At 37.6% G+C, this 15,214-nt stretch overlaps 1 protein-coding gene across 2 annotated transcripts in view; it reads right to left on the bottom strand.

The window, feature by feature from the left end:
- SLC26A7 (solute carrier family 26 member 7) overlaps nt 1-15,214 on the bottom strand; it is a 143,967-nt gene that overhangs the window by 73,588 nt on the left and 55,165 nt on the right. For both annotated transcript variants that reach the window (XM_015145681.3, XM_015145682.3), the window contains exon 5: nt 1,764-1,928. In XM_015145681.3, coding sequence (XP_015001167.2) covers nt 1,764-1,928 — 165 coding nt within the window. The remainder of the gene's footprint in view (nt 1-1,763; nt 1,929-15,214) is intronic.

Here is a 15,214-nt window from a genome sequence, read left to right as displayed (position 1 = left end):
TTCCCAGGAGGCGGAGATTGCAGTGAGCCAAGATCGTGCCACTGCACTCCAGCCTGGTGACAAGCGAGACTCCGTCTCAAGAAAAAAAAGGAAACACCTCCAAAAAGTCCCACAGTGTTGACTTACAAGACTAGGCTAAAGTAGCTTGCAGTTTACCTCACAAAAAAACAAAATGAAAAACAAAAATCACACACAACACCCTTTAACTGAAGGGTTTAATAGAAGTTTATACACAATGCCACCAGAGAAACAAGCTGAAAGACCAATGTCATTCTCACAGCAGGCTACCCTGCTTCTTGAACACAACTAGAAAAAAAAAATGATGATCGTTTGTGTATGCAGATATGATTCAAGAGGCCAAGTGGTAATGGACAGTCATTTCTTTAAGCTGCACATGTGCGGACAAGCAGGCCATTTCCAGGTGAAAGGTCAAGACAGAAACTATCACTGCTTTGGTTCTGTCATGTAGACCTGCTGTCACTGAAAGTCTTAATCTTTCAACCAGTCACCTGACAGCTTACAGCTACTTTGGTCTGCTTTTGTTTGAGCTGGAGCTTGGAATTATGTTGCTTCCAGACCCAGTTCCAGTGTTCTTGTTTTAGTGTTAATCATTCTTACAATGAATGAATCATTGAGCAGGATATTATCTAAGAAATAGAAATTCAGAACCAGCTTCCAGTTCTGTGTTGCCAATTGCTTTTTATTGACTACTTTACCAACTAATCAGAGAAACACACTTAGACAAGTGATACCATTTTTTTCACATATCAAATGGTCATTTAAAAAATAGCCATAACCAGAGTTGACAATGATAAGGTCAGAGTAAAATATTAATGGATACAACTTTTTATACCCCTTTGACCTAATAATTCTATTATAGGAATTTACGCTACTGAAACAATCAATGCTGCAGAGATTAATATGCAAATAAAGAGGATCCTCGTGGGGCCATGTATAATACAGAAATGCCAGAAACAACCTCAATAACACATAGATAAATTACCATACTCCATTCATTGAGCTCCTTCCAGCCATTAATATTTAAGAAAATTAAGAATGACAATACTCTCATTATGAAACAAAAATTAATGTTATTTAGTATACAACAATGCATAAAGTTAAACAAAACAAAGTTTGGTTGTCATCAAATTCATTAACAAGACTTTTTAAAAAATAAACCTCTAATAGGATATGAGTTCTTGAGCGGTTACAGATTTTAGGTCCACTTCAAAAACAAACCCAAGAACAAAGGAGTGTTGTTAGAAAAATGTGTTGCAAACGGCCAGGTGCTGCTCTCTTTCTCAGGTTCAGGTGGTTTTTAATAACTGATTGTCTGCTACTGAGGCTCTAGACACCAATTTCGACCAGGCCTCTGATTTAATCCATACCAGGGTTTGCAATACTGAAAGAATGTGGGGGAGTGCACTATTGTTAAACTGGACCATAATTCCAGTGGATGACTTCCATTAGAAGTTGGCAACAATACCTGGCTCACAAACAACTCTAGTTTTTTTTTTTTCTACTTATGCCCCCAAATTAGCTCATATTCAAGTATTCATTACAAGGAATAATTTCCAAGATTAGTAGAAATTACTCACTAAATTAGTTTCACACCTTAAGTCACACTCAAAATATCCTATAAGATTTTATTTAAACCCAAGTTGCTTTAATACAGAAAAATCTCAATATTGTAATTAACCAAATTCTACTTTGTGAAACTTGCACATTCAAAAGATATGTATGAAAACATATGAAAAACTCACATAAAAGAATCCAAGTGGTCCGGATATATACGGCATTTTCATTCCCAAGAGATATTTGACTTGTGAAGTCACCACATGGGTGGCAGCCCCAGTTGTCATTGCGCTGATCACAGGCTCCGTGACCACGAATGTGGCACTGCCCAGTTGCAGCACAAACATGGCCACCTGAGAGGAGAAGGAAGGAGTGAGATGAACTTTCAGATGAAACTCCCCCAAGTTCCCAGAGGGGTTAATGTCTGACACATTTTCATTTTCATTTGATAGAATCATAGGGAACTGACGTGTAACAAGTTTCTTACATTGCATATATACAATATCTTGAATTTCCCTGAGCACATTGTTAGGTCCCAAGAGGTTTCAAAGGTTTCAAATGTTATTAGGTACAATGCCAGTATCTCAATTAAAATTAACACAATATTTTTTCTAAATTTAGACTTTTCTCTTTTCCTAATCCTGTGTTTCAAAAAAGGGAAATACACTCAAATCAGTTTAATATATGGGTCTATGTGGAAGAGAAATCAAATTTGCATTACTGTATCTGTAATTTAAAAATTTAAAAAGGAAAAGACATGATTCACTACTTTATACCCAGGAGGCATAAAACCTCAAAAGCATTGAAGAGAGAAAGCCATTCCTCAAGATTCTCCTGGGTTCTGAGAAATGGGAACATATTCTGTGACCAGATACTTGGTCAAGTAGTAACCCATTTATGCCAGAGGCAGCAAATTTATTTTGTGAAAAATCAGACCTTGGTGATGACCTTGAGCAGTAGGATATAAATAATTCCCACAAGCTTATGTTCCAATAGTGGAACACTAGGCATAATTATTAAGGGCCAATATTTAATAAGAAAACATTAGGACTCATTTGTATATGTGGCACTGCAAAAGACAGATAGGGTAAAGATACATGTCTTAAGAAGCCCAGAAATCAGTATAAAAATCATTGTCCTTCAATATTTCCTTACTCTTCATAGCATCATCCTCCATCTCAAAACCATTTCATGACCAGGCAGAATCATCACCTCTATGTAGAAGCTGTGCATTGAACTCCGCTGGGCAAAAGTTGACAGGAATGACAGGAAGCAGCAAAACTCTTCTCTTTTTTCTTTTTTTTTTCTTTTTTTTTTTTTTAGATAAGGTCTCACTCTGTCACCCAGGCTGGAGTACAGTGGCATGACCATGTCTCATTGCAACCTCCACCCCCCAGGTTCAAGTGATCCTCCCATTTTAGCCTCCTGAATAGCTGCGACTACAGACAAATGCCTGGCTCTTTTTATATTTATTTATTTATTTATTTATTTATTTATTTATTTATTTATTTTATTTTTATTTATTTTTTTTTCTTGTAGAGACAGGATCTCACTGTGCTACCTAAACTGGTTTCAAAATCTTGGGCTCAAACAATCCTCCTGCCCTGGCCTCCCAAAGTACTGGAATTACAGGTGTGAGCCACTACACCTGGCCTCTTCTAACTCCTGATACTTCAATAATGAGTGTTCTTCCTTTGCCAGAGAGATTTCAGAAGATGACCCACACTTTGGCTTAATGCAACTGTGTAAACTCTGTCATAGAAACTGCAAAAAGTAAAATTTACCATTTTGAAAGTAATGCTAAATTACATTCACAAGTATAAGCACTAGAAAATGGAAACAAAAGAGGCCATGCTGATATAACCTCTTAATGTGTTAATTACAATATTTAGGCCAGGTCTTAAAATTCTTGCTGGCAAGCCCAGTGCAGTAGCTCACGCCTGTAATCCCAGCACTTTGGGAGGTCGAGGCAGGAGGCTCATGTGAGCCAAGAAGTTTAAGACAAGCCTGGGCAACGTGTGAAACCATGTCTCCTAAAAAACAAAACAAAACAAAACAAAATTAGTGTTGAGTGTGGCAGCGAGTTCCTGTAGTACCAGTTACTTAGGAGGCTGAGGTGAAAGGATGATTTGAGCCCAGGAGGTAGAGGTTGCAGTAAGCTGTGGTCACACTACTGCATGCCAACCTGGGTGACAGAGTGAGACCCTGTCTCAAAATATACATATATATATTGTTGGCAAATGAGATTAACTCTTAAAGAAATCAGAGGGAAGGATAACAATGAGATCTCCTTTTATCAAGAGGTCACAGTGATGAAAATGAGAAATATAAAGTGATATCTGGCACCACTAGAGCATAAATTGCAAAATATACTATTTCTTTATTTTGATCATAATACAATAACCCCTTGGCCAAAAGCAATAATGCTCTGAACCTGAATTACAGTGGATTTTCCTGGGCTCAAATCTGAAAATTTGAACCTATATTCTGATCCAAGTTCTACCATATCCTAGGTTTATGATCACAGAAAACCTACTGAAATTCTCCAAGCCTCATTATCATCTATAAATTATTAGAGTTAATTTTGCCTTATTTTGTAGAGTTGTGTAAGGTGAATGTCAAATAATACATGCAAGGGCTTCGAAACTTATAAAATGCTTAACCTATGATGTAGGAAGAACAACAGGGGACGTCATACGTATTTACCTTGTATGGAAAACCAGTCACCAGTTTCGAAAACGTAGAAAGGGCCACACTACATTTTCTAACTCTGTAAAACTTAAAAGAGTCTAATGCAGAAGGAAATGTATTTAAATTGTTTACAGTTTAGCAGCCACCTTTTACTCAATACATAACAAAGAAAAGAATATGGGGTGCCAATGTGGATTTCAGGCAATCTGTTACTGCCAACTCAGGATGCAAAGCAGCAGCTTCTGCTACCAACAATTTTTTAGTGACTGTATTTGTCAAAGAGAGATGTTCTGAGGGAAATACCCAAGCAATCAGTTGTGTTGGCACAAGTGGAACATGGTGATTTTTTTTTTTTTTTTTGCAACTTTTGATCTGTGGTCAGTTGGTTTTCATCCTGAAAACACAATCAGCTATGAAAAACATTGAACCAATTATTCCCAATTTCTCTACTAATAAGTTAGTTCCAACTTATGACATTGACTCTTACAAGCCACGAGGATGAAATTAGCATATTACTGAGGTATGATGAAAACCAGAGTTGAATTTTCATTTAGGCCAAATGTAGAATACAAGTCTGTGAAGTGGCGAAACCAGTGTGCGTACATGGAATTTATGCATACTTGGAATGTTGGAAAATTTGCATCAGTATGCCAAGTAATCTTGAGGACTTGTATAGACCATCATCATTTTACCTTCTGTTTTCCACTCGTTTCCTAAACTCCAGTGCCTACTGAGAGGGTTAAATGATTTGCCCTGCCTGGGAAACAAAGTTTACCTAACCTTAACTGGTCACCTACCATACCGTGTCAAGCTAAACCACCATCTTCTAGTAGCAGCTTCTTTGTCATTTCCACAATTTAAAAGTTACAAACAAAAGAGTCCAGAAGAAGTGCAAGATATAAAAAGAGTTCAACCATTTCAAGTATTAAAAAACATGGGAACCTACTTGCTATGCAAATGAGAAAAGATGAATTATGCTCTTTTAAAATATCTAAAGACTCAAAATATATAGAATGTATATTGTAACATTCTACTTGTATACATCATTATACTTTAAAAAAAATCCTCCTACCAAAAGATAAATCTTTAACATGGAGAGTTCTTGACTCTGAAAGGTCAAGTTCCTTAAAGACCTCATTTCTGATACAAACCACTGGGCATATGAAGGATGATTAAAAACATATGAGGTTTAACTGAGGAGAAATTTCTCTCTTCTGAATGACAAACTTCTTCATTACCCAAGACAATGGCAGACGTGTTAAGAGGGAAGAGGAAGAAGAGAAGTAGTAAAGGAAGGGGAACTAGCGGAGAATGGGGAGGAGAGATTTAAGAACTCCCTCTTTTCCCACCACTCAAATTTTAGTAGCTTATTCACACTGACATTAGGAATCTGGCATACAGAGGCTGGTGTACACAGCTCAAAGGTCACAAGTACACAAGCAACACAAGCTTTGCAAGAGGGGCGCATAGATTGAACCATGTTTATCTTCAAACTGAAGTATGTGAAATGGGGCTTTCCTAGAATCTTGTGCTTGGAGACCCAGTATTTAAATTTGATATCAATTTAAAAATCAAGGATTTTTAAAGCTAATTACTTAATAAACAGCCACATCATCTCCTTTTACCAGTAATATGGATGATAATATTTCTAATCTAGCTAGCCAACTCCCAAAAACCTGGCCATGCAATATTTCATGAGGAAATTAATTTCATATAGTATAGTTCAGCTATTTGTAGTAATGCTGTTGTTGCGGGCTAATGCTGAAATCCTCTGACATACATTATCAAGATTCACTAGCATGATACTATTTGGTAATGCTTCTGTAAACACCATGTGTTCCACATTAATTGAATGTATCTCAGATTTCAGGCCAATTTTTTTTTTGCAAGTAGCCTTCAAATATTTTAAAATAACAAAGAGTATGTAGGAAACAATTATATTAGCCAAGTGAATAGCATATAGAATGCATTTTAGGTTATGTTGGTTTGTCTGGTATCTGGCTTTTACATTATACCAAATCACTTATTGGTCCATTCAATCAATATTTATCGAATACCTACTAAGAGTTAGGCACAGCACTGTTGTAGAATACACAGCTTCTCACGATACAGTTCACATCCTAAAAGATTGTATAAAGAGATGTGAAATGATGATGTTGGTAAAGGGGACTGTTAACTAGGACCATGAAGAAGAATGATATAGGTGACTGGATGGTAAAATCTGAAAAGTTGTTCGGGTGGGGCCTGAAATGTTAAAGAGCCCTGTGTTGTATGCTGAGTAATATATTCAGGTTTGGGGGAAAGAGTTAAATTGCTGATGACATTAGGAAAACAATTCAGTCCTATTTGGAGATATGGGAGAAAAAACCTCTATGTGACCAGAGGTCTTGAGAAGAACAAAGCTGAAGTATTCATACTTTCTGATTTCAAAACTTACTAAAAAAGCTATAGTAATCAAAGCAGTGTGGTACTGGCACAAAAGGATATATAGACCAATAGAATAAAATAGCCCAGAAATAACCCCATGCATACATGGTCACATGATTTTTGGCAAGCGTACAAGACCATTCAATGAAGGAAAGGACAGTCTTTTCAACAAATGGTGCAGGGAAAATTGTATATGCATATGCAAATGAATGAAGTTGGACCCTTACCAAACACCATATACAAAAATTAATCAAAATGGTTCAAAGATCTAAATATGAGACCTGAAATTATAAAATTCTTAGAAGAAAACATGGAGCAAAAGCATCACAACATCGGATTAGGCAGTGCTATTTTTAATATGACATGAAAAGCATGGGCACCAAAAACTAAACAAATTGGGCTCCATGAAAACTTTAAAAATCTGTGCTTCTAAAGACACTATCAACAGAATAAAAAGGAAACCCACAAAATGGGAGAAAATATTTGCAAATCATATATCTGATAAGTGTTAATATCCGGAATAGACAACTCCCAAAACTCAACAAAAACAAATATCTGATTCAAAAACGGGCAAAGGATGTGTATAGACATCTCTCCAAAGAAGGTATACAAATGTCTAATAAGTACATGAAAAGATGTTCAACATCACTTATCATTAAGAAAATGCAAATCAAAACTACAATGAGAGAGCACCTCACATCCATTAGGATGACTACTATCACTCTCTCTCTCACACACACACACACACACATACATACACACATACACACACAGAAAGTAAGTTTTGGCAAGTATATGTAGGAATTGCAACACTTGTGTTCTGTTGCTGGGAATGTAAAATGGTATAGCCAATACAAAAAGCAGTATGATGGTTCCTCAAAATATCAAAAATAGAATTACCGTATGGTCCAACAATTCCATTTGGGGGTATACATGCAAAAGAAACATTGAAAGCAAGATCTCAAAGACATATGTTTACACTGATATTTATAGCAGCATTATTCAGAGTAGCTACAGTGGACACCCAAGTGTCCATCAATGGATGAATGGATAAATAAAATGTAGTATATAAAAACAATAAAATATTATTCAACCTTATAAAGAAAGGAAATTCCAAAAATGTAACAACATGGATGAACCTTGAGGACATTATGCTAAATGAAATAAGCCAGTCTCAAAATGGCAAATATTGTATGATTCCACTTACATGAAATACTTAGAGTCATCAAAATCACAGAGAAATAAAATAGAATGGTGGTTTCCAAGGGCTAGAGGAAGTGAGGAATGGGAGTTATTATCTAATGAGTATAGAGTTTCAGTTTTACAAGTTGAAAAAAGTTATGGAGACATATGTGTAAAAGAAAAATAAAAACTTGGGACCTCAAATCTATCAGCCAAAAGGAAAAGAAATAAGCTGAAAGCTGAGTCATGCAAGAAATGCCTTTCCTTTTGTTACTAAGCAGATAGCTTCAGATAAAGGTTAAATATCTCCACAGGTAGCCACTCTATGTTTACCTTATCTTATGTAAGGTGCTGATATACTGAGGGCAAGAGGAATACATAGTTAATAATTCCCCTATCTGCTCCTATTCCCTTGCTACATTTGGATTACCACATCCTCCCTCTTCCTCCTCCAGCCTGCTTTTCCCCTTTAAATATTGAAGCCCATAGAATCCTTTGGAGAAAAGCACAGACCACAGACCATTTTTTTGTGACGCCATGTTCGTTTCCGCTGGGCATGTCCTTAACCTTGGCAAAATAAACTTCTAAATTGATTGAGAACTGTCTCAGATACTACTTGGTTTACAAGTGGTGGAGGTGGTTGGTGGTTACATAACCTTGTAAATGTATTTAATACGGCTGAATTAGATACTTAAAAATGGCTAAGATGGTAAATTGTGTGCTTGTGTATTTTTCTACATTTATATATATGTATGTGCGTGTATGCATATATGTAATCATTTAGGAGGTCAGTTCTCAGAATGGAATGTAGAATATGATAAAGAATCTAATTGACAATGATTATGCAACAACCTCACTGAAATGGGTTGCAAAAGAATGTGCTAAAATAAATAATTTTGAAAATGACTAGAGTCTGGAAGACTAAAGGCAAAAAGAAACACTAGACTCTAACTGCTGAAGTTGTTTCCCATGGGGATAGGGGTTAATAATTCTGAAACCACTGTTGCAGCAAATCCATATGGGTATAGCTCTGCAGCAACCTCAACTCTTGCTTCCTCGGAAGAAAGAATTCAACTGAGGGGCATAGGCAGAAGGAGGGACTGAGACAATTTTACAGCAGGAGTGAAAGTTTATTAGAAAGCTTTAGAGCAGGAATGGAGAAAAAAAGTAAAGTACACTTAGAAGGGGGCCAAGCAGGCAACTTGAGAGACCAAGTGCACTGTTTGACCTTTTGACTTGGGGTTTTATATGTTGGCATGCTTCTGGGGTCTTGTGTTTCCTTTCCTGTGATCCTTTCCTTGGGGTGGGCTGCCTGCATGCATGCTGGCCTGCTAGTACTTGGGAGGGGAGCATGCGCAGTATGTTTACTGGAGTCATATGCATGCTCACTTGAGGCGTTCTTCCCTTCCCAGTTGAATTTCCCTGGAAGGTCATATATGAGTTAAACTCTGCCATTTTGCCTCTTAATACACATTCTTCTTCTTTTTTTTTTTTTTATACTTTAAGTTCTAGGGTACAAGTGCACAACATGCAGGTTTGTTACATATGTACACATGTGCCATGTTGGTGTGCTGCACCCATTAACTTGTCATTTACATTAGGTATATCTCCCAATGCTATCCCTCCCCCCTCCTCCAACCCCACAACAGGCCGCAGTGTGTGATGTTCCCCTTCCTGTGTCCAAGTGTTCTCATTGTTCAATTCCCACCTATGAGTGAGAACATGCGGTGTTTGGTTTTTTGTCCTTGTGATAGTTTGCTGAGAATGATGGTTTTCACCTTCATCCATGTCCCTACAAAGGACCTGAACTCATCCTTTTTATGGCTGCATAGTATTCCATGGTGTATATGTGCCACATTTTCTTAATCCAGTCTATCATTGTTGGACATTTGGGTTGGTTCCAAGTCTTTGCTATTGTGAATAGTGCTGCAATAAACGTACGTGTGCATGTGTCTTTATAGCAGCATGATTTATAATCCTTTGGGTATATACCCAGTAATGCACATTCTTGAGCCCACTCGCTTAACTCTTGAGATCTTATTGGGAAGCTGTCCTCACCCCCTTATTTCGTTTTAACATTCTTCTAAATCTAATAACTCGATTTGTCTCCTCTTGCTTTCAGGCCATCAAGCTCCAGATCCTCAGTGAGGGATGCCATCCTGCCAAATCACCCTTCTGCAGGGGACCCATAAACTGCCCATCAGTGGGACACAACAGAGGAAATGTCCTGTCCCTGTGCCCCTTGGACTTGGCAGGATACCACTTTCAACAACCAATAGAGTCAACCCTGCCTTGACAGCTAGCAAAAGGCCAAGATCCATAGAACCACCGGATTTTTCTCCGTTTTCTCCAAAAAAATTGGGGTCTTGGACCCTTATGAGGGGAAATGTTATAGTAGGTAGCTAGTCAGACATGAGCAGGGCAGTAGAGGGCCCCCCTCCGCCCCAACCTGGAATGTCAGGCGACCATCAAGCGGTGGTCAGGCAGTTGTTAAACTGTTTCTCTAAAATAATAATTGGTCCCAGCCAGCACCAGGAAAAGGAAGTCTCCCAATAGATAGAAGCACCTGACACTGGTTATCAGCAGCTTCTCACTAAGATCTTAAGAGTTGGGTAAGTGGGCCTAACCATGCATATTAGAGGCAAAATGGCAGAGTTTAACTGGCTTATGACTTCCTAGGGACATTTGCGTGGGAAGGGAAAAACACCTCAAGTGAGCATGCGTATGACCCCAGTAAACACACTGCACATGCTCCCCTCCCAACCAACTGCTAGCAGGCCAGCATGCATGCAGACAGCCCACCTCAAGGGAAAAATCAGGGGATAGGGAACGCAAGACCCTGGAAGCATGCCAACATATAAAACCCCAAGTCAAAAGGTCAAATAGTGCACTTGGTCTCTCAAGTGGCCCGCTTGACCCTCTCCCATGTGTACTTGATTTTCTTTTTGTTTATGCTCTAAAACTTGGCTTGGTCTCTCCTTCTGCCTTATGCATGTCAGTTGAATTATTTCCTCTGAGAAGGCAAGAATTGAAGTTGCTGCAGAACTGTACCCACACAGATCCACCACCGGAAAATATACTGGAATTGCAATATATATAATATTGCAATATATTATTATATATTTTATATAATGGAATTGCTAACTTAAGCAAATGGATGGTGAGTGGTGGGAGCCAGGTTCTCACTGCTGGAGGGGGAGATTTCAGACAAACAAGGCCATAAAGCTAGAATGATCATCGTGGTAATGCATTAGGGTTGGAGACGTAAGTATATACTCATGTTTAACTTAATATAGGCATAGATGGATACATAAACACATATAGATATGATTACATACATATAAATTATACATAATATAATTAATATACATAACATATATTTTATTATGATCTCAAGAGTTGGGCGAGTGGGTTTAAGCATGTGTATTAAGAGGCAAAATTACTGGAATTCTGCACAGATTTGCCTTATAAGATTTGCTGTATAATTAAACATAATTATATTATGCTTAATATACATAAAAATATTTCTTTGCTCTGTCAGATAAAAAGCCTTAGATGCAACAACACCCTGGTAGCAATGAACATACCTACCATCTAAATCTTAAAGTCTAACAACTTTCTCTAATAAAACAGAGATCCTTAGAGAAATGGCTGATTCTAGGACTGAGCAGGGCATATATAATACGAACCTGGATTATCTTGTAGTACCAGAAAGGAAGGAAGTGTTAAACAAGTAAATAAACAAATAAGGGTGTCAAGGCCAGACACAGAGCCAACTGAAAGAGCTCCCAATGTCCAAAGCCAGGACAATTTGAAGAGCAAAATAAATAAAGTAGTATTGGATTATAACCAAAGAACAGAACAAATATCCTAGAGTCCATACTAATATAAATGATTGACTAAATAAATAAATAAATAGGGGAGAATAGGCAAATCTGTTCAGAATTCCAGTAATTTATGCAGACAATACCCACTCATTAACTCCCCACTTGACATAACCTCCACTCCTTAAGTGTGGGCTATTCATAATGACTTATTTCCACAGAATACAGTATGGAAAGGGAGAAAATAGAGTAACTGACAAGCACTACCTCAGCCAGGTGATCAAGTTAACATCAACAATGATAAGTGTTGTTATAGTTTATGATGTGGTGAGACTGTCACTTGTTTAATGAGAGTAGAGTTTCAGTTTTACAAGATGAAAAGAGTTGTACAGATGGATGATGGTGATGGCTGCTCAGCATTATGAATGTATTCAATGCTACTGAACTACACACTTAAAAATTGTTAAGATGGTAAACTTTATGTTATGTGTATTTTATCACAATTATATGTAGACACACACACACATACACACACACACCTCTTCCTCCTAAAAATATATAAGGCCAATCTAATCATGGTAAAAAACATCAAACATATCCCAATTGAGGGGCATTCTGTAGACCACCTGACCAGTACTCCTCAAAAGTGTCAAGATTATTAAAAATTTTAAAAGTCTCAGTAATGTTCAGTAATGAGGAAACTGAAGAAAGACAGGGCAATTAAATGTAATGTGGTATCTTGGATGGGATCCTGGAACACACAATAAAAGGACATTAGGTAATAATTAACAGCCAGGCATGGTGGCTCCCGCTTATAATCCCAGTGCTTTGGAAGGCCAAGATGAAAGGATGGCTTGAGGCCAGGAGTTTGAGACCAGCCTAGGCAACATAGTGAGACCCCATTTCTACAAAAAAATTTTAAAATTGGCCTCACATTTAAAAAATTGGCATGGCAGGTGCCTATAGTCTTAGCCAGTCATGAGGCTGAGGTGAGAGGGTAACTTGAGCCCTGGAGTTCCAGGTTACTGTGAGTTATGATTGCATCACTGTACTCCAGCCTGAGCAACAGAGTGAGACTCTGTCTCAAAAAAGAAAAGAGAAATAAGGAAATCTGAATACAACATATAGACTTTAGTTAATAACAAAATATCAATCTGGTTCATTAATTGTGACAAATATACCATCCTAATGTAAGATGTTAGTAACAGGGGAAACTCTGTGGGTTATATGTCAATTCTGGGTACTATTTTTGTGCTTTGCTGCAAATCTAAAATCATCCTAAGTGAAAGTTACTAAAAATTAAAAAAAGAAAAGAAAACCCCCTCCACCTGTTCCACAGAATCTTCAGGTAAGTCTAAATTTCTCACCAAAGTGTGTGCTATTCACAAAGAGTTCCTGAATCCTGTGTACATCAGCACAGGGAAAAAGAAAGACTCTAGGAAGAGCACCAAACAGCTGGGTTTTAGAGATATGGCATGTGTGCAAATAACCACACCAAGACAAAGATATAAACCACACATATAAAAGAGAGAAATAGAAAATGTGCCACTGGATTTCAGAGGGAGAAGGGAATATTGCTGGATAGGATTAAAATTATAAGCTTGACACTTAAGGAAGAAAACCATTAGAAAGCGTTCAAAAAAGAGGGAAGAGTATGAGGATCGAACAGGGCAGCATGGGATATGTTCAGAGCAAGTTTAGAAGGACGGAAACTAGCCAAAAGTGAGTAACAGAAAATAAAGCAAGACATTTTGAAGTCAGAATATAGTCCACTGTAAAATAGTGAAAAGGGAGTTTTGCAGGAGTGAATGACATCACTTTTCCATACATTCATTAAACACCTGATCTTGCCAAGAACTATGCTGCACACTGACTCAAACATCAGATCTGCACTTTGGTAGGACTGATCTCATGTTAGAATGGCCATTTAAAGTGTTAGTATAACAGGAATAGTAAAGGAAAAAGTCACCTAAACTAGACAGAGCAGGAATGGAGAGCAGAGAGATGAGCCAAGTACACATTACTCCACAAACTGATCATATGTTCAGGAAATGTCTATCTGAATTTTGTGGAATTTATCAGAAATTCACTGGACTTTAGAATCATCTTTATTGGTAATTACATGGTTGAAGGGGCACCATCATCTTTTCAGTTCTCAGAAACTTCAAGAAAAAACTAGCCTCTGATGCTAGATATTATGAAAGTCAGAACTGCTAGGAATGGAAAATTTGACTCTTTCATATTTGTCTAAGAAATATGAGCTAAAGAAAACAATAGTCATAAAGTGGGATGATAGGAAGCATGATATTATTAAAAGACACAGAAGTGTAAGGAGTTGTAGAGTTGTGTTTTTGTTTTTCATCAGGTGTGAGACTATTCATAAGAAAAGGTGGGAGATTTTATTGACTAGGTCTCCACACTTGAGCTAGATGGATCCAACAAAATAACCATAAGCAAATTAGAGAAGTATAAGTTTATTACTATTTGTTTATCAAGAACTGTTTTACAATTTAAACAGATACAGACACATTCCCTATCTTCTGGTAAAGGATGAAAAAAACCTCAATTTAATTTTTGTTATTTAACATAGTGATGCCACTAACATTTAACTGACCTTTTTCCTCTTCAATTTAATCAACTCACATTTATTAAGTACCAGCTGTTGGAATTATAGAGACAAATAGTCTCTGTTCTATAGAGACTCACAGTCTAGAAAAGGAGGCAAATGTGTAAAAAGTATTTCCTGGTAAATTGAGAAGCCCTATGAGGTAGGACATGAGCAATGTCTTACAGGAACACTAAGAGGAATCACATATAAGCATGTCCAGAGATCCAGGGAAGGCTTCTCTGAGATGATTATATTTGAGCTGAACCTTGAAAGACACAGAGGAGTCATACAAGTGGCATGAGAATGGGGCCTGGCATGCCTAGAGAATGACAGGCACATAGTTGTGGAGCCAAGAACATTGTCCTGCCACATGGTACATGCCCAGTACCCAGGCTGCCACTATTATTAATGAGGTAAAATATGGGAAAGACCTAGAACAATGCCTGGCCCTAGAAGTAGATGGATTAAGTTTCCTTGCTTCCTTTGTCAACACTAGTTTAGAAATCTGCATAGCAGCAGTTAAGAAAGTGTATATTGGAGTCTGACTCCTACTGTGCTAATTCCTAATTACAAGATACTAAATAAGTCACTCTATTAGTCTGTTCTCACATTGCTGTAAAGAACTACCTGAGACTGGGTAATTTATAAAGAAAAGAGGTTTAGTTGACTCACAGTTCCACAGGCTGTATAGGTAGTATGGCTGAGGAGGTCTCAGGAAACTGACAATCATGGCAAAAGGGCAAAGGGGAAGCAAGCATGTCTTCATATGGTGGCAGGAGAGAGAGAGAATGAAGGAGTAAGTGCCACACACTTTTGAACAACCAAATCTCATGGGAACTCACTATCACAGGAACAGCAAGGGAGTAATCTGCCCCCATGATCCAATTCCTTCCCACCAGGTTCCTCT

Source organism: Macaca mulatta, chromosome 8 (genome assembly GCF_049350105.2).
Source record: "Macaca mulatta isolate MMU2019108-1 chromosome 8, T2T-MMU8v2.0, whole genome shotgun sequence".
Lineage (NCBI taxonomy): Eukaryota > Metazoa > Chordata > Mammalia > Primates > Cercopithecidae > Macaca > Macaca mulatta.
This window is presented reverse-complemented; position numbering and strand designations above follow the sequence as displayed.